The 24,389-nt window shown below is 42.0% G+C and overlaps 1 protein-coding gene across 1 annotated transcript in view; it reads right to left on the bottom strand.

Moving 5' to 3' along the window:
* XRCC5 (X-ray repair cross complementing 5) overlaps window positions 1–24,369 on the bottom strand; it is a 44,142-nt gene extending 19,773 nt beyond the window's left edge. The window contains exons 1-11 of the mRNA XM_077320598.1: window positions 24,207–24,369; window positions 18,844–18,957; window positions 17,309–17,492; window positions 16,778–16,826; window positions 15,618–15,740; window positions 13,693–13,881; window positions 9,202–9,316; window positions 7,792–7,930; window positions 5,243–5,355; window positions 2,640–2,702; window positions 692–829 (exon numbers count right to left, since the gene is read on the bottom strand). Of these exons, the coding sequence (XP_077176713.1) occupies window positions 692–829; window positions 2,640–2,702; window positions 5,243–5,355; window positions 7,792–7,930; window positions 9,202–9,316; window positions 13,693–13,881; window positions 15,618–15,740; window positions 16,778–16,826; window positions 17,309–17,492; window positions 18,844–18,957; window positions 24,207–24,221 (1,242 nt within the window). The 5' untranslated portion in view covers window positions 24,222–24,369. The remainder of the gene's footprint in view (window positions 1–691; window positions 830–2,639; window positions 2,703–5,242; window positions 5,356–7,791; window positions 7,931–9,201; window positions 9,317–13,692; window positions 13,882–15,617; window positions 15,741–16,777; window positions 16,827–17,308; window positions 17,493–18,843; window positions 18,958–24,206) is intronic.
* Between the last annotated feature and the right edge of the window lie 20 nt (window positions 24,370–24,389).

Below are 24,389 nucleotides of genomic sequence, written 5' to 3'. Positions count from 1 at the left end.
CCTAGTCTGTATCTCAGCCAATTAAAACATGTTCTATTCTCTGTCATCACCTAATTCACCCTAACCTGTTATTTGTGTTTATGGCATTTTTAAAGCTGCCTTCCAAAATGTGGTTGTCAATCAATACCTCTCGGCATTTCCAGAGTTCTGCTTTCCTTTATTCACACACCTCCTCCAAGCCACTATTATCTTAAACAATTTACTTCTCCCTTGGATGCCTATGCCTGTCAGAAAAAAAATACAGGAAAGCTTGTGTCCACCCCCAGTTTAGTCACTGCTTAGTCAAAGTAGTGCTTATTAAGCATATGTTCAGCCACTGAAAATATGTGCTGCAGAAATGACACAGCCACCCACAAGTTTGGTATGTACATATTCTCTTTTTTTGTGGGACACAGAATTTTCTTCAGTTAAAAAAGACAACTGCATAGAAAAAAATTCCTGAAAACAGTGCCTCTGTACAAAACCTCACACATTTTCTGTAAGGAAAAAACTCTTGAATTTAGGTTTGTTCCTCTTGGTCCACTGCAGAGATGGTCTTCTACTGACTATCTCCACAATGAAAAAGGCCCCTTTGCTAGTGGAAAGATGGCTTAGGAGCTTCGCCTAAGATTCTAAGTATTCTAAGGCATGCATAATGAGAATTATGGTATCTGCCCTGGCTGGATAATTTTAACAACTTAAAAAAAATTACCTCGTATTCATTCTTGATGAATGGAAAAGCTACCCCAACCTGGGGATGAGATCTTCTATCATAGACATAACGCACTATCGCCACCATATCCAACTCATCCAAAGCATGAATCAGGGCAGAAAGAGCAACTGCTGCAGCCTGTTAAAAAAGATATGCAGGTAAATACAAGCATCACTGAATTTCAGCATTTCCAGTATTCACAAAATGCTCTTGTTTTGAGGCTCTGCTCTGACATAAATCTCAAATTTTTGTCTCTTAAAAAAACAGAGAAACAGTGCCATGCAAAAACCAGGTCACAACATCAACACATATTCCGAAGTAGAATGCTCTCTTTGCATCACATAGACCCATTATGCACGGGGGTTTTAGCGCACATTCGGGGTGGAATGGCGGCGACTAAAATCACGGATAACGCACGGAGCCGGCTGCAACCGGCTGCAGCTTCGGTGCATGCCGCCGAAAAAGCCGCGTCAGTGAAACGCGGAAGAAAGCGCAGCTTCCGGGTGAGCGGGGCGCAACCAGAAGCGGCGCCCGGATCGGCGCGTGCATAATCGGTTACTCTGGGTTTTGCCGCCGTCGCGCCCCGCCCCGTGTATAACCGGTATGCGTCGCGTCTTCCCCCTCCGCGTTTTCCATGTGACCCGAAATCGCCGTTTCGGCGGCCGTGCATAATGGGCCATACTGTTACTGATATATTGATCAGAAGAATTCTCTCAGCACACAGCTCTAATATCAATTCCCTCACAGCTGTTGCTGTACACTTGGAGCAGCCAGTTGCAGTTAAGAATGAACCCTTTATTTTCTGTTACTTCAGCACTTGGGATCTGGCTTTTAAAATATTGTCTGTTCACACAATGGGTCACAAAAATTAAAACACATTAATTTTGAAAATGCTTTTAAAGGGTCACAAGAGGCAGTTTAAGCCAAGAGTAGGTATGTAGGCTTGAACCCCTCCCAGGCACAGAAACCACACAAGAACTCACTCATACTTGGGAGGCAGGGAGGGGGAGCAATGGATATGGCCAGCTCCCTAGACTGTGGCTACGTTCATAAGGCAGGAGAGGAGAGGCCAAAAAAACCCCTCTGAAGCTACTGTAGACCCCTGGTTGGAAATCCCTACCCTAGACTCAATAGTGTTGCAGGAACTCAGAGAAATATACAATTATGGAAGGAAAAGAGTTGGTTCATATCTGTCAATTTTCTCTACTAGAAGGAGTCTCAAAGTGGCTTACAGTCGCCTTCCTTTTCCTCTCCCCACAACAGAGAACCTGTGAGGTGGGTGAGGCCGAGAGAGCCCTGATATTCCTGCTCGGTCAGAACAATTTTATCAGTGCCGTGGCGAACCCAAGGTCACTCAGCTGGCTGCATATGGAGGAGTCAAATATCAAACCTGGCTTACCAGAATAGAAGTCAGCACTCCTAACCACTACACCAAGCTGGCTCTTGGTGGCTTGAAGAAGTCTAGATCACAAAGGGTGCAACATACTAGCCTTGATAAGCCTCTGGTGCTCCTCAGGTTTCTGTAGCAGATAAGATGCAGATACCTCCCATCCAACAACCCCCAAATGTGTATGCTATAGCCATTGCAGTAAACAGGAGTAAACAGCCTTACATCTTAGCACTTATTGGTGTGAAATTACCTCTTCTGTATCAAGGAAATCAAATTCAGTGCTGATCATTCCTGTGCTAAATGCTAAAACTATTAATTCCTATCTATCTTGAAGATCAGTTTATCAATTTGCTTTTTTAAACATCAGCATTTGGTAAAACAAGAAACAGATGTCCATTTCTGGACTTTTCTCCTTATATCAGTTCTCAAAACAGATTGCAAATTTTTCATGCCTACATACAAAATCATTCCTAACGTGCCATCTTGAATTCAATGCCGGAGGTATAATAACAAAACAACAATCTAAACTACACTCAGCTTTAAGACTGTTCATCTTACCTCATCATCCTTTGCTGCAAATACTTTCACAACTTGGTTCCCCATGTACTGATGTCTCAGGATCTAGAAATGAAAGATTCAAACACATAAATTTTGAAAATGCTTTTAAAACATCAAAACTATCAGAAGCAATGGAATTAATTATACACTTTAAAAACTACTTTAAACATGAGTTTTTCAGGTCACACAAAGGCAAAAACAAACACAACAGTATTTAGATTAATTTTTCACAATGCTACTCATATGAATCAACAAAGAGAATTCATGTATTGCTCATACAACAAGCCATTTTAAGCATATAGCTAAATCCTAACATTTAAAACTGAACAAGCTGTGAAAGATTTGCCCTTGCTGAAGACCTAGTGATGAATATCCACCTGCGAAAGTACAGTATCCAATGTGTGGGGAATAGTCTAATATCAGGACCCACACTGCAACACTGGTAAAGATTTTTAATGCATTTACAAGGCAGAGTAAGTTTTCATGCACGACAAATGAAAAATCAACTTCAGAGATTCATCCTCTTGTGCTGGGATTCAACACAAAGACTTGAAGCTGTTTTTTCATTTCCTAACCATTTCCAGGCTCCCAGCATTAGATTTCCCACTCAAAATGTATTTTTCACAGAACTTCTGCCATCGCACAATCCTTTCTCCAAAGTCAACTTGCTGCTCATTAAGTATGTTCACTTCAAGTGCACTGAAACACAGCCTTCTCTTTAGTTCCTTTTTAGTTTTCATTAATTTCCTTTTTCCCCTTCACCACTTTGATCACTGTTTAATCCATGTATTTAACTATCTACAAATTAATGGTCTGTGCATAAATACTGTTTAATGTGACTTTATTTTCCACATCTGTTTTTGGAAAATAGTAATTGAAGTTTTCAAGTACATCATAATCTGATGCAGCAGTATTTCACTTAAGCTGTACAAAATACTCTCAGATGCCTCTCACGGACAAGGATGCTCTTGATCTCAATCTTACTTTGAAAATCTGCCCTTCAAGCCTTTCATTACCCTCACACAGTCGCCATTTTGCAGTGTACATTTCTGACTGAATTTTACCTTCCCAACTTCATGTTTGGATAGTTGGTGGTGACTAGGGGTGGGCATACACTGGAAAATTCTGGTTCAGTTCAAGGTATTCTGGAACCCCCCCATAACCCAACCCCCAAAGCCAACTGGTCTGGTTTGTGCCAATCTGTTTCACTTCTCCCCACTTAAAACAGCAAGGAAACTCAACAGCAGGCTAAAATGGCTTCCCACCAAACAGCTAATTGGGCTCAGGGTCTGTTAGGCTGCCCAAAATACGCAAGGCAGCCCAGCAGATCCCACCAAACCTTTGGGTGTGTTGGGCTATTCCACGGCAGCCATTTTCACACACCACTCATTTCAGCACACCAGTTCCCTTCCCTCTCTTTGAAAACCAAGTTCTGACATAAACTGCTCTGTGAGAACAGCTTTAACAGGGCTATGACTAGCCCAAAGTCACCCAACTGGCTGCATGTGGAGGAGTGCGGAATCATACCTGGCTTGACAAATTAGAAGCTGCTGCTCTTAACCGCTACATCAAGTTGGAAGTGAACTGGCGCACTGAAATGGATTGCATCCATTTTAGCCTGACAGCTGGGCATTCGTGCCCATGTCCTGTCAGCCTAAAATGGCTGCCAGCCATATCCTGAATCAGAGGAAAGTCCATGAAAGGTTTTGGGAGCATGAACTGAGGAGATCTCATGGCATTCATGCCCAACCCAAATAGTAGATTAGAATACAGGAAGCTTCACTTATTATTATGTCTTAGTTTTCTTATGGTGATTAAAGCCGGCTTCAATGAGCCAATATATAAAGTAATTCTCATCTCTTAAAAGGATCATCAGGCCACAGACCTGTTTCAAAGTGTACTCTATTTCAGACCAAGTTCTGAAATGCTTCATTGGAGCTTGCTCCCAAGGATACGATAGAACTGAAGTCTCAGTCTCACAGTCTGTTCATATGTAGTCTAGGCATTCCCCCCATCGCAGGAGCTTTGTTCAGACAGTTCTTCATATAGCTATGAGGGTTTGAGACGTATGCCCTGGCTACAAACTAAAAAGTGAGTCTGAAAATAACCAAATAAAAAGGGAACTGTACTTCCCCAAGAATGAAGAAGAAGAGTTGGTTCTTATATGCCGCTTTTCTCTACCCAAAGGAGGCTCAAAGTGGCTACAGTCGCCTTCCCATTCCTCTCCCCACAACAGACACCCTGTGACGTGGGTGAGGCTTAGAGAGCCCTGATATCACTGCTCAGTCAGAACAGTTTTATCAGTGCCGTGGGGAGCCCAAGGTCACCCAACTGGCTGTATGTGGGGAAGTACAGAATCGAACCTGGCATGCCAGATTAGAAGTCCACACTTCTAACCACTACACCAAACTGACATGGAAGAGATTCCACACTGATACTACCCCAAAGGAAGTACCCCAACCATTTCAACAGAGTTGCTGTGTCCCTGCCACAGAAAGTTGTCCATTCATTAGACAGTTACTTATACGACCTCTTTGGCTGGGATGATTGGCAAGTTAAACTCTTGTCATTAAAGAAGCGGCACTTCTGAGCTCATATCATACCTGAGATGATCTGGTGAATCCCAAGACAGCAAAACATTTCCCATCAGTTTTGTACTTCATTTGTTCCTCATCTACTTTAGAGAAAGGAATTATATCACTCCCATAGCGGAACCCTGCAGATTAAGAATCCATCCAAATATGTTAGTAAAAAACCTAAGTGGGGGAGAGCAGTCAAAAGTGTAACTCCCCATCCCCTACTATAACCCCTCCTCCAAAAAATGCAAAAACCTGAGGGCAAGTAAGCTAACTAACTGGGTATCCTGGAAACAGACAGAAGAACATAGATATGAGTTCTCTATTATCTGGAGCTGGAAATTGCTTGCCATAGGGTGCTAGAAAAACACCCTATGGCATGCATTCTCCCTAAAGATAAAGGTATCCCCTGTGCAAGCATTGGGTCATATCTGACCCTTGGGGTGACGCCCTCTAGCGTTTTCATGGCAGACTCAATACGGGGTGGCTTGCCAGTACCTTCCCCAGTCATTACCGTTTACCCCCCAGCAAGCTGGGTACTCATTTTACCGACCTTGGAAGGATGGAAGGCTGAGTCAACCTTGAGCCGGCTTCTGGGATTGAACTCCCAGCCTCATGGGCAGAGCTTTCAGACTGCATGTCTGCTGCCTTACCACTCTGCGCCACAAGAGGCTCTGCATTCTCCCTAGTCCATCCTAAAAGATTTCCTTCAACAGTCACAGAGCTTCCTTTGGTCATGTATCTTTTAAGACCCATTCTTAGCCCTCTTCGTCCACTGATTCACTTTCAAGAATATCTTCAACTAAAAAAAAAAATGCCAGAATGTAGTAGGTAAGTTTTGGCTTCAACAGTCTCTCTTCCCCTGCCCCTTCACTCATGAAATAATCACAGATCCCTGATTGTAGCATGTAATAATTCTATAGAGCTTGTGTCCTTGATACCCAAATGAGTCGTATGTATATCTAAAAATGTACGCAAACCTCAAAACCAATTTTCAGATACTGCACAGCCTGAAGCATATATCAAATTAATTTTATCCATTACAAATGGCACTTTTGCTCCTTATGCCTTATTGTATTTCATCTTAATGCTTGTGCCAATAATGCAAGCTCAAAGTGCACTCAAGAATCATAATTCAGCAAATAGCACTGAACCTTTTTTAGCAAATTCAAAAGCAATGACATAACAAATTGCCAGGAGACTCAGAGAAACAGCCTCTGAGGCTTTCACGGAACAGAATATCTTGTTAAAGATGCATCAATGTCTCATGAAAAATCCACTCTTCTACAAAGATGTAGAAGGTCAAGTGGATAGGACATGTGGGCTATTTTGCACAGTTCAGGGGTTATTCTACAGGCCGCTGTAAGTAGAACTGAAACTCGGGTTCCATGTGGCACTTTATAGCACTTGCCATAAAAATTCAGTAATGCCAGTTCCCAAAAGTAAAATCATACAGCATGTTTGCTTAGAGGTAGGGCCTGTTGAGGTTCTATTTCATCCTGCAATTCTGCTGGGGGACCGAAGGAGTTGTTAAGTACTGCTTTTCACTTTCCAGGTAACACCATTGCTTTTTAATTTTTATCGCTTGATCTACCGAATTTTTGTAACAATACTATAGCAATCATTTTTAAAAATGTACAGTGGCTTTGCCTAAAATAAGTGAAAAGTAGTATTTAATCCTCTTCCTCCCCCCCAACTGATAATGGCAATTAATTAATGTGTGCCATGGCCAGCTGAAGGAGAGAACCAAAAGTGATTAAAGTGGAAGCAGAAAGGGAAAAAGAGACAAATGTAAAGGGAAAGTAGTCATGAGAAACCTCACTATCACTTGGACTAGCGGTCCCCAACCTTTCTCATGTCGGGGACCACCTCTGGAGTGAGGGAAGAGCCAACGGCCCGGGTGCTGCGAAAATGCGCACGTGCAATTGCCGTGCATGCGTGTTTTCGCCACCAGGCGTGTGCACATTTTTGCCACTAGGGGGCACTAACGCGCATGCGCGGCAACAGCGCACATGCGCGTTTGTGTCACCGCCATGCCGGCAGCTGCGCCTGCCTCTTCCCTTCCTTCTTGCTGCCGGCGGGGGAAGGCAGGTGTGGCTGGCGGAAGCCCGGTACTGTGGCCTTTGCGGCCCGCCACCAGGCCGCGGACCGGGGGTTGATGACCCCTGACTTGGACTATCTATACCAGACAAGGTAGCAGAACAAAAATCAGGTTTGAAAATGTGACAGGAAAATGTGACACGCTGTCAACCTTCTCTGGATAGTCCATGAGAGTGTCTAAGGAGGGAACCCTGAAGAAACAAAATATGCACAAAACCACAGATTGCCTCAGCCCTTAAACACCAATCAATACAAGTGCAAAGCTCCCCTGGTAGTTTTGCATTGGCTAGGAGTGTGAATTGTATTAAAAGTGTGAACTGCAAAATATAAGAAAGAGAAGAGGATCAACCTGGGTGTTCTGTAGAGGAAAATGTATACAACAGTGAAAGTACAAGATGCTTCTAATTAAAACCTTTGCACAGTTTCCCTTGAAAAGCTGTATCAAAATGCCTAGAGTAAAAGCCAAACTGAAATACCTTGAATAATATCCTCTTTTTGAACTTCCGTTTCATCATCATCATTCAAGCAGTGAACAGTTTCTCTTTGTATGTCCTCTTTTTTAAGTGTCTTGGCATCTACCATCATCCAGCTTTTTTTCACTCTCTCCTCAGTCATCTTCATAGCAGAATTTAAGAGAGAAGATATTTAACTGATATTTGAGGATAAGACACTAATTACAGCCAGCTCCTGATCCTTTTTCTCATTAGCCACACAGGAGGTGGCAACCAGGTCTATGTCTGACAACAGAGCAATACCAAATACATGAAACTTCCCTCTGTGATCATCCCTGAGAGTCTCACAATGGACTTCATTAAGGGAGTACCAAACAAAAAAAACCCCTTGGCATTAAATGCCCATAATCATCAAATGACTGTCTCGAGTTCTGATGTCATAGTTTTCAGGGATTACTAAATACAAGATGTGGATTTAAAGCAGTCTCAGTGCAATCCTCTACAGTTATTCAAATGGGTTTAGAACAGATAATCTCTGTATAAAATCTCACACGCTCTTAAAATGTTCCTAAGTACAAATGGGGAAAAACACACAATAAGTGTGAAATGTTTCCCAAGATACGTAAGCCATTCATTCGTACTGGCTCATACCAACAATTCTTCAAGTGAAAGCAATTTTCAGAAACCAGCTTGGCCCAAATCCTTCTTCCATGGGCAGAAGAACACTTCTGTTCATGTAAGAATGGAAGGTACAATATTCACCAATTCTGTTTTCCCCCAACAGAAACCTATATCATACAGCTTGTCCCTTCAGAGAGTCCCTGACCCTCATGAGCTGCTTCTGCAAGGAATAAAAAGGCCTGCAATAATAAGGAGGTGCTGAAAAGTTGTGACTGCAAGAGCATTTCCACTTGTACTCCTCTGGAACAATCCTTACAAGCTCAGACTAAGAACATTTATTTGTTTGTTTATATATACCACCTTCCCCAAAGGCTCAGGGCAGTTTACATAAACCAAGAACGATGCAGATAATTCAATTATTGATAACAGTGATAATACAATAATAACAATAGGTAACATGGTGGAACATTAAACAATGGGGTGAACATTAAGTCAACTAACACATACCGATGACCCTGTGGGTTGGACAGATCGACAGTGGTTACCATAGGAGGGAGGTTCAGGGACCAGTGGGAAGTGGTTGGTTCAGGTCAACCTCAACCAAATGCCTGGCAGAGGAGGTCCCTTTTACATATTATGAAAAATTAATATTTCTGTGTGCTGCTAGTTCTAGCACATCATATGCATACAGCATGGATCAGTTACCACAGCTAAATGTCCAGCTATTCAGTCCCCGATACTCATTGTTAGTTTGTCCTAATTTGGTGTGCATGAATGCTCAGGTATAAACACAATGTCATTTTAGTAACTTACTGATTTATAGCCTACTATTCTTATAGACAATTTAGAGCCAATGGTGAGTTGGCACGGCCAAGCCATTGGTCTCCGTTCCATCTTCTTAAACATTGAAAGGCGCTCCAGACTCTCCCTAAATGAAAGAAGACAGGAAGGTTCTTTGAAGAAATGAAGCAAAACATAGCATGAATTATGTACTAACAGCACCCTGAAACTGCCAGGTAATATTTCTCTAACCCTAAAACAGAAAATGTAATTGAGATATATTAAGTACTTCTCCCCCCTTCAAGGATCTCTGCCTTGTTGTGGCAAGGGGGCTTGCGTAGTTCAGTGAAGCTATGAGCTATGCCGTGCAGGGCCACCCAAGACGGACAGGTCATAGCTGAGAGCTCTGACAAAAGGTGATCCACTGGAGAAGGCAATGGCAAACCACTCCAGTATCTTTGCCATGAAAACTCTATGGACAGTTCCAATAGGCATAACGATATGACGCTGGAAGATGAGCCCCTCAGGTCGGAAGGTGTCCAATATGCTACTGGGGAAGAGCAGACGGCTAGTACGAGTAGCGCCAGAATGAATGAAGCGGCTGGGCCAAAGCCGAAAGGACGCTCAGTTGTGGAAGTAACTGGTGGCGAAAAGACAGTTCGATGCTGTAAAGATTTTTATTCCATAGGAACCTGGAACGCCAGATCCATGAATCAAGGCAAGCTGGACGTGGTTAAACAAGAAATGAGAAGACTGAACATCGACATTTTAGGAATCAGTGAACTAAAATGGACAGGAATGGGTGAATTTAATTCAGATGACCATCAGGTATACTACTGTGGACAAGAATCTCGCAGAAGAAATGGAGTAGCATTCATAATCAATAAGAGAGTAGGAAAAGCAGTCTTGGGATACAATCCCCAAAATGACAGAATGATCTCAGTTCGAATCCAAGGCAAACCATTCAACATCACAGTGATCCAGGTCTACGCCCCAACCACTGCTGCTGAAGAGGATGAAGTTGATCAGTTCTATGAAGCCCTACAACACCTTCTAGAAGCAACGCCCAAAAATGATGTGCTTATCATCATGGGGGATTGGAATGCTAAAGTAGGAAGCCAAAAGATAACCGGGATAACAGGCAAGTTTGGCCTTGGAGTACAAAATGAAGCAGGGCACAGGCTGGTAGAATTTTGTCAAGAGAATACAATGGTCATAGCAAACACTCTTTTCCAGCAACCCAAGAGACGACTCTACACATGGACATCACCAGACGGTCAACACAGAAATCAGATTGACTATGTGCTCTGCAGCCAAAGATGGAAAAGTTCTATCCAGTCAATAAAAACAAGACCAGGAGCTGATTGTGGTTCAGATCATCAGCTTCTTGTTGCAAAATTTAGGCTTAAATTGAAGAAAGTAGGGAAAAGCACTAGGCCACTCAGGTATGAACTAAATCATATCCCTGACGAATACACAGTGGAGGTGACAAATAGATTTAAGGAATTAGATCTGATAGACAGAGTGCCTGAAGAACTATGGACGGAGGTTCGCAACATTGTACAAGAGGTAGCAACTAAAACCATCCCAAAGAAAAAGAAATGCAAGAAATCAAAATGGCTGTCTGAGGAAGCTTTACAAATAGCTAAGGAGAGAAGGGAAGTGAAAGGCAAGGGAAAAAGAGAAAGATACACCCAATTGAATGCAGAATTCCAGAGAAAAGCTAGAAGAGATAAGAATGCCTTCTTAAATGAACAGTGCAAACAAATAGAAGAAAACAATAGAATGGGGAGGACCAGAGATCTTTTCAAGAAAATTGGAGATATGAAGAGAACGTTTCATGCAAAGATGGGTATGATAAGGGACCAAAATGGTAGGGACCTCACAGAAGCAGAAGAGATCAAACAAAGGTGGCAAAATTATACAGAAGAACTATACAAGAGCGAGCTTAACATCCCTGATGACCACAATGGGGTAGTTACTGACCTGGAGCCAGACATCCTGGAATGTGAAGTCAAATGGGCCTTAGGAAGTCTGAGCAACAATAAAGCTAGTGGTAGTGACAGCATTCCAGTTGAACTATTCAAAATCTTAAAGGACGATGCAGTAAAAGTGCTACACTCAATATGCCAGCAAATTTGGAAAACTCAACAATGGCCACAGGATTGGAAAAGGTCAGTTTACATTCCAATCCCAAAGAAGGGCAATGCCAAAGAATGTTCAAACTACCGCACCATCGCACTAATTTCTCATGCTAGCAAAGTTATGCTCAAAATCCTACAAGCTAGGATCCAGCAATATGTGGACCGAGAACTTCCAGAAGTACAGGCAGGATTTCGAAGAGGCAGAGGAACTAGAGATCAAATTGCCAACATACGCTGGATCATGGAGAAAGCTAGGGAGTACCAGAAGAACGTCTACTTCTGCTTCATTGACTATGCTAAAGCCTTTGATTGTGTGGAGCACAACAAATTGTGGCAAGTTCTTAAAGAGATGGGAATACCAGAGCATCTTATTTGTCTCTTGAGAAATTTATATGCAGGTCAAGAAGCAACAGTGAGAACTGAACATGGAATCACTGACTGGTTCAAAATTGAGAAAGGAGTTCGGCAAGGCTGTATACTGTCGCCTTGCCTATTTAACTTGTATGCAGAGCACATCATGAGAAATGCGGGATTAGAGGAGTCACAAATTGGGATCAAGATTGCAGGGAGAAATATTAACAACCTCAGATATGCAGATGATACCACTCTAATGGCAGAAAGTGAAGAGGAACTAAAGAGCCTGTTGATGCGGGTGAAGGAGGAGAGTGCCAAAGTTGGCTTGAAACTCAACATCAAGAAAACAAAGATCATGGCATCCGGCCCTCTCAATTCCTGGCAAATAGAAGGGGAAGAAATAGAGATAGTGACAGATTTTATTTTCCTGGGCTCCAAGATCACTGCAGATGGGGACTGCAGCAAAGAAATTAAAAGACGCTTGCTCCTGGGGAGGAAAGCTATGGCAAATCTAGACAGCATCCTAAAAAGCAGAGACATCACCCTGCCAACAAAAGTGCGTTTAGTCAAGGCTATGGTCTTCCCAGTTGCAATGTATGGCTGCGAAAGTTGGACCATAAGGAAGGCCGAGCGTCAAAGAATTGAGGCTTTTGAACTCTGGTGCTGGAGAAGACTCTTGCGAGTCCCTTGGACTGCAAGGCAAACAAACCAGTCAGTCCTAGAGGAGATCAGCCCTGACTGCTCTTTAGAAGGCCAGATCCTGAAGATGAAACTCAAATATTTTGGCCACCTCATGAGAAGGAAGGACTCCCTGGAGAAGAGCCTAATGCTGGGAGAGATCGAGGGCAAAAGAAGAAGGGGACGACAGAGAATGAGGTGGATGGATGGAGTCACTGAAGCAGTAGGTGCAAACTTAAATGGACTCCGGGGAATGGTAGAGGACAGGAAGGCCTGGAGGATCATTGTCCATGGGGTCGCGATGGGTCGGACACGACTTCGCACATAACAACAAAAAAAAAAAAAGTACTTCTCATGCAAATAATGGGGAATCAAAACACATTTGGCCCAAAACTTACAAAAATGTGTGATAGAATCTAGGATCTGTGCACCACTTAAGCTCTGCCTCTGCTCCTGGCAGACAGTAAAATTAAAAGGGTATACAGTCCTAGGTATAAACAACAGCAAAAGTCTCCGCGTAATGGTCAACAATAAAGTTAGAATTCATAAACTCAATTAGAAATCTGTAATAATTAAAAAAAAATTCAGGACCAAGTTGCTTAAAGAGACTTGTCTTTTATTGGAGATATGTGAATATGTTTCAATCAGAAGATCTTTGTCACTGCAAGCAATACTCACCAAGGACAAGTGCATTTACATTCATTGTGGTCAATGCCTTAATTTAAATTCTTAGCGACCCAAGATCTTCAGAGTCCCAGAGTATAGGTTCTTTTTCCCCTTTCCTCAGTCCCCTAGCACTAGAACTTGGGGGCACTCAATGAAGTTGATGGGTAATAGACTCAGTATGGACAAAAGTACTTTATTCAGTGAGCAATGGTCATGGTCATTAGTATAGGTCGCTTCAAAAGGCCATTGCTGGAGGATATGCCCAGCAATGACTACTAATCACAGTACCTAAAAGGAACCTCTACATTTGGAAGCATTAAAGCTCTGAGTATCAGAAATAAGAGGCAACAACAAAAAACTTGGCCTCTAAGCCATAGTTTTAAGCCCTGCAACCCAGCTGGTTGGAAGCTGTACGAAAAAGGATGCTGGATTAGATGTACTCCTGATCTGAACCAACAGAATACATCTTATGTTCTTAGTTGGGCCCTGTAATCCAAAGTAAACATATTAAATTAAGTTGCAACATATTCAAAGAAAATTGTCTAAATAAATATGAAAAATTGTAGTGCTAAACAATCCATATATAGAAGAAAACCATCTAAAGGCCTGAATTGTACACAGTCTTGCCAGTGAAATAAAAAGCAAACTGCTAACAACAACAGCAGGTACAGTTCAAGGTTACCTGAAAGTGTAAATGTCCTCCATACCATCTTCTTCGTCTAATGCAAACATGAGCTTCTTCACCATGAGGAGGCCTTCTTTTTGCTGCTCAGTTAGCCCCTTCCTTGGAAAAGAGTTTTGGTGCCTACTGGAATGTGCCTTATTGTTTGCATCCCCACTTCCATCTACGTCATTCACCGGAAATGGCAAGCTAACAATACAATTAAAGCAACAGTCACTTGTGTGCCTGATTCATGAAAACAACAGTTGCACATAAATTCAAAAGCCCCCTTTTTTTTAAAAAAAGGAAAGAAATGTGAATGGATGAACTGACACATTCTAGCTTCCCTTTCTCCTGATACACTTTCAAATGTCATTCTGGAATCTTAGAAAGCAAACCCACATTGATTCTTATTTATCACTGCACTGTACTGTTAGTCACTAATGGCACGACTAGTTCTAAAGAGGAACTAGTAGTGTGGTGTAGTGGTTAGGAGTGTGGACTTCTAATCTGGCGAGCCGGGTTTGATTCTGCTCTCTCCCACATGCAACCAGTTGTGTGACCTTGAGCTCACCACAGCACTGATAAAACTGTTCTGACCGAGCAGTGATATCAGCGCTCTCTCAGCCTCACCCACCCCACAGGGTGTCTGTTGTAGGGAGAGGAAAGGGAAGGAGAATGTAAGCCGCTTTTAGACTCCTTCGGGTAGAGAAAAGCGACATATAAGAACCAACTCTTCTTCTAAATAAAGTTGATGGATTTTTCTACTGCCAATTGGGGCTAGATCGAAAGTTTAATAGAGTGCATACCCATAAAATTAGTTTTGTTATAATTCAGATGTCACTTACTCAGCATACTGTAACAAAGCATAAAGAATGAAAACACCTACTGTAAAAATCAATCTGATCTACATGTGGTTTGACACCATATAATCAAAATGTATCTGGTCTAATCTGTTTCTTTGAGATTTTCTTCCTGTGAACCCTATCCATCATTTGTCACCAATTTTTAAGCAGAGACGTTATGTCCTTAGTGAATTCAATAACCTAACCTGTCATAGTCTGGCAAAGACAAGATTTGGAAGAAGATAGAACTACTTATTATTTTCACTCTATGTCTCTTGAAGCTTATGTGATGACTAAATAACAAAGTTGTTATTGTTTGTGACAGATCACTGACAACTCGGAGCTTTTTGCTTTTGGATTGGATTCAAAGGTCATTTCCCACTATTAGCAGGGAGCCTTGTTTGCCAAGTCCCTTCTTTGTCTGTAGATCCTCCTACTTCCCCCCACCCCCATGCTGTGCACAAGGGCCCCTTGTTCTAGAAAGCAACATTTCCAGGAGCTCAGGCAGCTACACTGGGGAAACAAAGACAAAAATTCTATTTCATTGTTAAAAATGCAGAACACAACCTTGGGATCTAACTCAATACTTACAATGCACAGATACACAACCATTTGCTATGGAGGTCTACATCACATTTTTAGCTATTTTTATGGGTATTTTGTGCAAATACAGGATTTTAGTAATGGCCATGTAGAATTCAGCTTCCTGGGAAGCTATTAGTTTGTAAAATTAATTTTCTAGCTTAATAGCTACAAAGATAGTCTTGAAATCATGCTGATAATTTATCATGAAATATCAGAAGCAAAATGAAGGGAGGCCAAGGCCATGAACCTCTGTAGCTACATCTCCGGGATTAATAGCAATAAAAATGCAAAACAAACAATTATACACAAATCTGATGTTGCAGAATTCTAGCTTTTCTTAATGCAGTTTTTCAAAAAGGTTTAACGGCCCTGCTTGTGGCAAACCGCAAACAGGGCCATTAGAAAGAAATATAAAATTACATCCATTTAATTGCAACAATCAGCGTTTTAGCTAGCATGCCTTTTAAAAAAAATGGCAGAGTTATAATACTGTTTCACAGGTCTTGCTTTACTCACAAAAACTGCAGGGAGATCCCGGTTTTCTTCATGTTAGCAACAATAATGTCCAGCTGATCTTCACTAAAGGGACTGCTAAGGTCAGTAAAAACCTCTATATGCCGCTTGTCATATTTTTTCCCTCTTAAAAGAAAGTGGGGAGGAGAAGGGGAGAGAGTTTCAACAGAAAGAAATATCCAGTTAAGAATATTTTGACTGCAGCCTTCCAAACTGTAAACTTTAAATTCTCACAGTCACCTGAATTATTATCTTGCCACCAATATTTGACAAACATTCCTAATATATGCTTTTTAGTATAAGAATACTGCAGTTTAAATAATTGTTTCATTTAGACCCATTATGCACGGGGAAATAAGGCACATTCGGGGTGGAATGGCGGCGACTAAAATCACCGATAACGCACGGTGCCGGCTGCAACCGGCCGCAGCTTTGGTGCATGCCGCCAAAAAAGCCGCGTCAGTGAAACGCGGAAGAAAGCGCAGCTTCCGGGTGACCGGGGCGCAACCAGAAGAGGCGCCCGGATCGCCGCGTGTATAATCGGTTACTCTGGGTTTTGCTGCCGCTGCGCCCCACCTCGTGCATAACCGGTGTGCGTTGCGTCTTCCCCCTCCGCGTTTTCCATGTGACCCGAAATCGCCGTTTCGGCGGCCGTGCATAATGGGCCTTACTGCTACTCAGAAGCACCCTTCTTTACATCCTATCAAAAAACTAAGTGCTGTATTCTGTCTGCCATTCAGTAAAGTGTCACTGAATTGAGTTAAATTCTCCTAGTAGCACAGTTCTGGTTCTTAGCAATTACAGTGTTGTTTTCAACTTTACCAAAATTAGACCTTTGTTCTAAAACAAGTTACTGTGGGGTTGGAAAGTACTGCCATTTCTTCCAATATACTAACAAACCCACCCTTTAGCTGAAGTGTGCTCCAATGTATATTTTCTTTTTCTAATGTATATAGAGGGGTTGATTTCACCTGTGACCATTTTATCTTTTGTGGTCACTGGTCTCTAAAAATGTTTCCAGAAATTCCCCCTATTACTATCATTTCCATACTTGTTGCTCATTATCAAACAACATAGCAATGTTTTATAAAGCTACACCATTCCCCATAGTATAATGTTGCAGAAGGATTTAAAAATATTTTAGAATTCTTAAAATAACTTACATTGTTTCCTTTTGAAGCACATCCATGCACACAATAAGAGCATCAAGAACTGAATTCATTAAGGACAAAATATATTTAAAACAGCATCGAAAAAAGTTATACCTTGGTCAGGATAGCAATGGCAACATTTTGTAGCAATAATTTAATGATGTTTAGCGATTAGAGGATTCCAAACATTCCGTATACATTAACTCAGTAACCTGTTGAACAGCCCTGTAAGGTAGTCTAGTGTTATAATCCTATATTGTTCATGGGGAGGCTGAAGCGAATATTTAGATCCTTTGGAGTGCTGTCTGCATGTTGACATTATTAACTCTTTCCAAAGGCAGCAGAACATAATACTAGGATTTTTTTATCCAGGTATGCCATTTTTTTAAAAAAGGGGAGGACTTACATTCACATAAGAAGTTACAGTTGGATCCAGTAATTTTTGTTCTTAATGAACGGCTGTTTCTAGGGGGTATCTTATATTTGGGGACACATTCCTTTCAAGTAAATATGGTAACAGTTTTCAACATTCCGAAAGGATACTGTCTCCTTGTCCAGTGCCCGGCTGAACCACATTTTGTATGTCTTCCAACAAATCAAAATCTGGCAGAAACAGGTGTCTGTGTACAGTAATATGCTGATACTGATCCTCATTGGCAAGAGAATTTCCGGTACCGTCTGTGCCAAATAAAACCAAGGAAATTTCATCTTTACTCTCAGCAAACACCTGAAGATGGCAGAAAAAATGGCAGAGTAAATGAAAAAATTAGCAGCACACACTTATTTATTAATATATTTATTAGACTTACAGCCCACTACTCCCGGGATGGCTTGTGGTGGGTAACAAAAATCAGATAAACCCCCAATAAAGCCCCAATTACTTTACAACCAAGGCTCATTTACATAGATCAGCTGATTCCTAGAGAGCCAGCTTGATGTAGTGGTTAAGAGTGGCAGCTTCTAATCTGGCAAGCCAGGTTTGATTTCCTCCCCACTCCTCCACATGCAGCCAGCCAGGTGACCTTGGGCTCGTCACAGCCCTGATAATACAGTTCTCACTGAGCAATCTTGCCAGAGCTCTCTCAGCCCCAACTACCTCACAGGGTATCTGTTGTGGGGAGAGGAAGGGAAGGTTTAAGCCACTTTGGGACTCCTTAAGGTAGTGAAAACAGAGGTATAAAAAACAACTCTTCTTCTTCTATCACATGCAAAACCCTTTTAATCATATAGGTTTTATACTCAAATGCCAAACGGCTACAAGGACTACAAGTCAATATTTGGAAATAATTTTTCAGGCCAAAAAATCCTTTTAGAGAATTCTACTCCCATCCACATAAATGGTTGCAGAAGTTATGTTTGGTCCTTTGTCACTCTTAAATGATTTCATTTTAGAAAGAACAAAGGATTATAGTAGAATAAAATGCATTTTTTAGGGGGAGGAAAAAACAACAATATTCTTGGCAACTTAATATGGTGCCTAGATGGCTAGAAAATTCTGTATTCTTGCAACAGATCCCCAACTATGAAAAAACCACAAGAATAATATGTAACAAATTATAAGCAGATTGATATCTTTCTTATTATAAACTAGGAAAGAATGAGTCTCAGTTGTCTCAGCTTTCAAGTGTGTAAAATACTGTAGACATTCCTAGATGAACTGAAACTAAACGTCAAGTTGAGGCGGGAGCTAGATGATAAACATGAACTGATGCAGAACATGATATTTCTGAATTAAATCTCCTCATACATAGTATGTAGCAATATCGATCCATTTTTTCATATATATCGTACATCTCATTGACCTCAGTGCTTGACATAGGTATACTGTTGCTGCCCTGACCTGCATGTCCCAGGCAAGCACAATCCTGTCAGATCTCAGAAGCTAAGTAGGGCTGATCCTGACTAGTATTTGGATGGGCAACCTCTAAGGATTTAGGTAGTAATTCCTCCAAAGAACACTAGGGGTCATGACAGAGTAATGAAATGTCAAATCACTTCTGAATGTCCCTTGCTGGGTTGCCAGACAATCCTTGGATCGCCTGGCTATACTACATACATAAATAAATAAAAATATATACCTGTCGCTGCACAAACAGGGTAATCACTTTCTTTGCTTGTTCGAAAGGAGATTCTTCTCCGGGAACAAAGTTACTCATTGAAGAGCCAACATCCATACACAGGACTATGGCGGCCTTCAAAAAGGAGAGGAGACGGTACAAATTGAAATGAAACATGACCAAGAAACATCATCATACATCTAATTCTCAACTTGACATCAGAGCACAGATATTTTTTAAAAGCCACACACTACAGGGCCATGTAAAAATACAGGAGACATTCCCTCAAACCAGGAAGAATCCCCAAGATATCAGGAAAAGCTTCTATTTAAAAAGAGGATAAATTAACACACTTTTTAAATGCCAAGCTTTCAGCAGCACTTTGGATTCTCAAGAAACCACTGCCAAAATAATCTAAAATCTCTACCATATATTCATTTTGAAATATCAGGGGATCTGGGAGGGGGAGAAGTGGGGGTGCAGGAAGGACATGAAGGCAGATGGGGGGGGGAGCAAAACCAGAAGGGAGTCTGGAAGAAAGAAAGCAAATGGTTGAAACTGTGAGGGCTATGAGGAGAAGGCAAAACAGAGATAGTTTTGAGAGGAAGACCAACAGGGGTGGAAGAAATGTCCTTCCACATACTAGCTTTTGTGAGTCCATTGTCTGTTTCTTGATAATGCTGAGCTGAGAGTCTATACCAGGCATTCTTAACCAGGTTTTTGTGAAATCCTGGGGTTTCTTGAGAGTGCTGGAAGGGTTTTCTGAATGGGTGGAAGTTAATTTTTAATATATTTTTAACACTTGTCAAACATTTATCAGGTGACAAGACCATATACAGTCATGTCAACCCATTTCCCCCCTCCCAAAATGGCCAATGATGGGCCTAGAGGGGGTGGAAAGGGGAGGGGCCCCAGGTAGGCATGTACCCAGCTATGTTTCCCAACCATATTCAGTGATTTCTTGAAGCCTGAAGAATATTTCAGGAGTTTCTCAATGTTAAAAAAGTTGAGAAAGGCTGATCTATACTTATAAAGCAATGTAATAGCATTATATGTCCTTCTGATACGTATTACTGGTGAATGCATTTTGGGTATAAAGAAGCTAGATTTCTTTATTCTTGTATTCTGAATTCAATTCTTACAGGGGCACATATTATTTAACTTGGTTTAGTTTGTATAGGATTTTAGCAATATATTTGTTTTCAAATTACTTTTTTTAGCCCTGTAAGATTGCATCTTATGAACTTTTGGGACTTTCAGTGTATCTGAATTATCTAACAGCGGGATAAATTATTTCTGGCTGGTAAGAACCTTTTCAGCTGTTTAAAGTTTTACACACACTGATGTAGTAAATATAATGATGTCTTTTATTGTGTCTTCGGTAATGACAAATAATCTGGCATCTTCTGTTAATTTTGTGAGCACTCTTATTTGGCTATGTACAACAGTCTGTTAACTTTTTAATTTAGCTAATATATTTACTAGATTTTTTAAAAATAATTATTTTTGTGTTTTTATGTTACTTAAAAATCCATTAAATAAATACAAGGTCCAATGAAAGTATATGAAAGCCTCCATAATAGTAGAAGTAGCATCTGTACCTTTAAAGAAATTAATGTTAGCTGAGACCTTGTACAATTGCATTCTTCTGGCCACTTTGGGGGAGTTGACAAGTCCCTACAATACTGCTAAGCCTACCAACCAAGGATTCTGTCACTTCAAGGCCATACATGGTCTGGTACCTGAGGGACCATTTCTCTACCTACACCCTTCAAATTGCTCTATGCTCTGCCACCTCCAACTGGCTAGTGATCCCTGGCCCCAAGGAAGTCTGCTTGACCTCAACCAGGGCCACAGCCTTCTCTGTCCTGGCGCCCACCTGGTGGAAGGAGCTCCCAGACGAGATCAGGGCTCTATCAGTACCAAGGCAGCTCCTCAGGGCCTGCAAAAGGGAGCCCCTCTGCCAGGCATTTGGTTGAAGTCAATTGAAGCTAAACAACATCTATTGGGCCCACAAACCTCGTTTCCTTGAACCCATATGCCTGATCTGACCAACTATGGGCTTGCTAGACTGTTTACTATCTTAGAATGTTATTTTCTGTGTTTATTGTTATTATTACCATTGCCTTTCATTCAATATAGTCACTGAGTTTGATGTATTGTTCTTGTTTTGTTTTTGTTTTTTACACACACACACACACACACACACACTTTATTATTTTCAAGTTGCTTAATTTTCTTCTGTACATCTAAATGCTAGAAAATGCACAGGCACATATAGAAATTAACAATAAGGTTACATCCTGGCAGGCAGTCAAATATACAGATCCTCGCTCAGACACTGAGAGGGGATTCCCTTGCAGCAGCTGCCCTTCGCAGCAGGCTGCCCTTTGCAGATGCAGCCCTGAGCACACTTGGTTCAGCCAACGGGACAATAGGAGCAGCAACTTTTTCTGCACAATTTGCACTTGCAGTTGTTGCCACGGGTGCAGGGGCAGTCTTGAGCATCCCTCCTCGGCTTGTTCTAATCAGGGACTAGCGAGCAATCAGACATGAGATTCCCGATTTGACTCCGGATTTGTTCTTGTTTTTGTTCAATTTGAACTGCCCTGATCCAGGGATGGCCACTGCATGAATCATTAGTATACAACTTGCATGACTCAGCCCTGTAGTGGTTGCCATGTCAGTCACCCAGGCAACTTACTCCTACATAACTTGTCTGGGTCCAGCAGCAACCACCAAGTGATTTACTACAGCACTACTTAACCCAACAGTGGCTACTAAGTGAGTAACCTAAGCAACTTGCTACCACGCAGCTCAGTGGGCCCATTTAGCAGCCAACACATTCATCCAGGCAACTTGTGACCATATGGCTTATGCAACTTGCCCAGATCCAGCAGCAGCCAATACACAGCTCATGCAAGCAACTCATAGGCCCATTATGCACGGCCGCCGAAACGGCGATTTCGGGTCACATGGAAAACGCGGAGGGGGAAGACGCGACGCATACCGGTTATACACGGGGCGGGGCGCGACGGCGGCAAGACCCAGAGTAACCGATTATGCACGCGCCGATCCGGGCGCCGCTTCTGGTTGCGCCCCGCTCACCCGGAAGCTGCGCTTTCTTCCGCGTTTCACTGACGCGGCTTTTTCGGCGGCATGCACCGAAGCTGCAGCCGGTTGCAGCCGGCTCCGTGCGTTATCCGTGATTTTAGTCGCCGCCATTCCACCCCGAATGTGCGCTAAAACCCCCGTGCATAATGGGTCATAGCCATGCATCTGGGGCAGATAGCTAGCAAACAACCTGCCTGGGGGTCTAGCTACCATGTAACTTGTGTGGCTTATCTGGGCCTAGGAGTCATGACCCAACTTGCCATTGCACAACTTTCACAACTTGGCCAGACTTTTCCCAGTGACTGTATTGGAAATCTGGTTGGAGGTGGTGGCGGTGGAGTAACTGAAACTGTAAAAAGATGTAAAGGAAGGGAGCAAGGAAAGGGGAGATGAGAAAGGAAGGCTGAAAGTAGAAGGAAAAAGAAAAAAGGGAGTTAGGTGAGTAGGAAAGAGGAAAAGGAGCAAAGATCATTTCAAAGGAAGGAGGATTTTTTTTCTTCTCTTTATTAGAAAAATGAGCAACATGAATTGAAAATATGCAGATATACGGCAGCAAGGTAGACTGAAACTCTGATTATCACATTTGTGATTAAATAAATTCGTGTAATATTGGTTTTTCAAAGAGGTCAATCAATCTAAAACAAACCCTTTATGGACTGTTCTCGATCATTTTTTCCCGCTTTAGTATTACTGAATATATTTAAGTGTCATATTGTCAGATTTAATTGATCGAGTCCTCAGTTTTAAAGAACAGGATAGATTAAGATCTGAAAGTACCTAGAATGTTGAAATCAGATATGGGAAGCCCAAATTCTAATCTCAGTCTTATTGCTAAACAGGAAAAATAACCAATATTCTTCATTGTGTAGCATTTCTTTATATGTTACCCTGGTATTCTTCCTAATAGTATCTCAGTTTACGAAAACTGCATTCAGATATATACTAAGTTTCATGGGAATGTTATGCTTACAGAACTACAGCATTAAAGGCTGAGGGGAGACTGTAACATTTCCTTATTTTGTGTGTTTTTCCAAATACCTTGTGAAAAAAGTTGCCATCATTTGTAGCTCTGATAGAAAACTGAGGCTGCCTAAGGATACCCAACTACTACAAATAGCTTCCACCTCCAAAATCACACATGGCTTAGAACTCTCCCTTAATAGAGAGCCATATATCAGAAAGTTGGAGGAAAAGATAAACTGTAATAAATCTGTTAACTAATCTTGAGTATCACAGCATCTCTGAGCATTTCTATTTTGTCAACATGTGTAAAAATACACAATTCCTGTACAGCTCCCACTACCTTTCTCACAGTACACCTAAACTTTAGGGTACACAATGTGGGTGCAGCTTAGCAGTCTGATATTATCCCTGATTATTTGAATATAAGCCTCCTGAGCCTCCAAGGAGGGCGGTATATAAATATAATAAATAAATATATTATCAATTAATTTGATGAAATGAAAGCATAAATTGGAACAATCTCAGGTAATGAAAGTCAACCCATCATGCCACACAAGGCCTGACTTAAAATGTAAAAGATCAACCTACAGTATGAAATCTGCATATTTCAAAGTTTCCCTTCTAAACACTAAGAAAAACTGGGAGAGGGATCCTATTAATCACACTAATTGTGTGTATTAGCATGGAGCATTTTATCTATATCCATCATAAGTAGGACACAATTTAGAAAATAAAGTCCAGGCTCACAAGTGTGTGTGAAAGAAAATAGATCAAAATCACATATCCCAGTTGTACTAGCTGTATGTAATATCTGTCACCCCATAGGATGGTTACGATGCGCAAGGCTAGATAATGCATAAAAACCTCACCACCTAGGGATGCCAGTCCCCAGGTCGGACCTGGGGATCCCCTGGAATCAGATCAGTTCCCTTGGAGAAAATGGCTGCTTTGGAGGGGGTACTCCACAGCATTATATTCCGCTGAGGTCCCAACTCCAGTCCTGCCCAGGTATTCCCCAACGCAGGGCTGGCGACTCCATCGCTTCCCCCAAAGCTTTCACCGACCAGGCGGGAAGAAGAACCCACGCAACATTTAACCGCTCTGAGTTAGACCACAGGACGGCGACTAAGGTTAAGACTAAAACACGAGATGTGAAACTCCTCCCGGGGAAATGCTAACTCCATGCCTAGCAGCTCCTAAGCAATGATGCTGAGATGTTTGCGAATTGTCCACACACCTCCCTCCCGCCCAGCACGAGACGCGATCTTCCTGGCACCTGCGCCTTTGCTCCTGGTCTTCGCTATTACCTTCGCCCGCGACATGATGCCCGCGTCCCAAACCTTCCGCCACAAACCCGGCAGTTCTTCCCTTCCGGGGCTGCTCCCGGTATCCTACCCGGCATCACTTTAGCGCGCCGGGCGGGCCCCACAGCGACACTACATGGCCACGGCCGGGAAGAGCAAGGCGTGGGAATGGGGCGCGAAGTAAAG

Source organism: Paroedura picta, chromosome 2 (assembly GCF_049243985.1).
Source record: "Paroedura picta isolate Pp20150507F chromosome 2, Ppicta_v3.0, whole genome shotgun sequence".
NCBI lineage: Eukaryota > Metazoa > Chordata > Lepidosauria > Squamata > Gekkonidae > Paroedura > Paroedura picta.
Note: the sequence above shows the minus strand (reverse complement) of the source record. Positions and strands in the feature narration are given on the sequence as shown.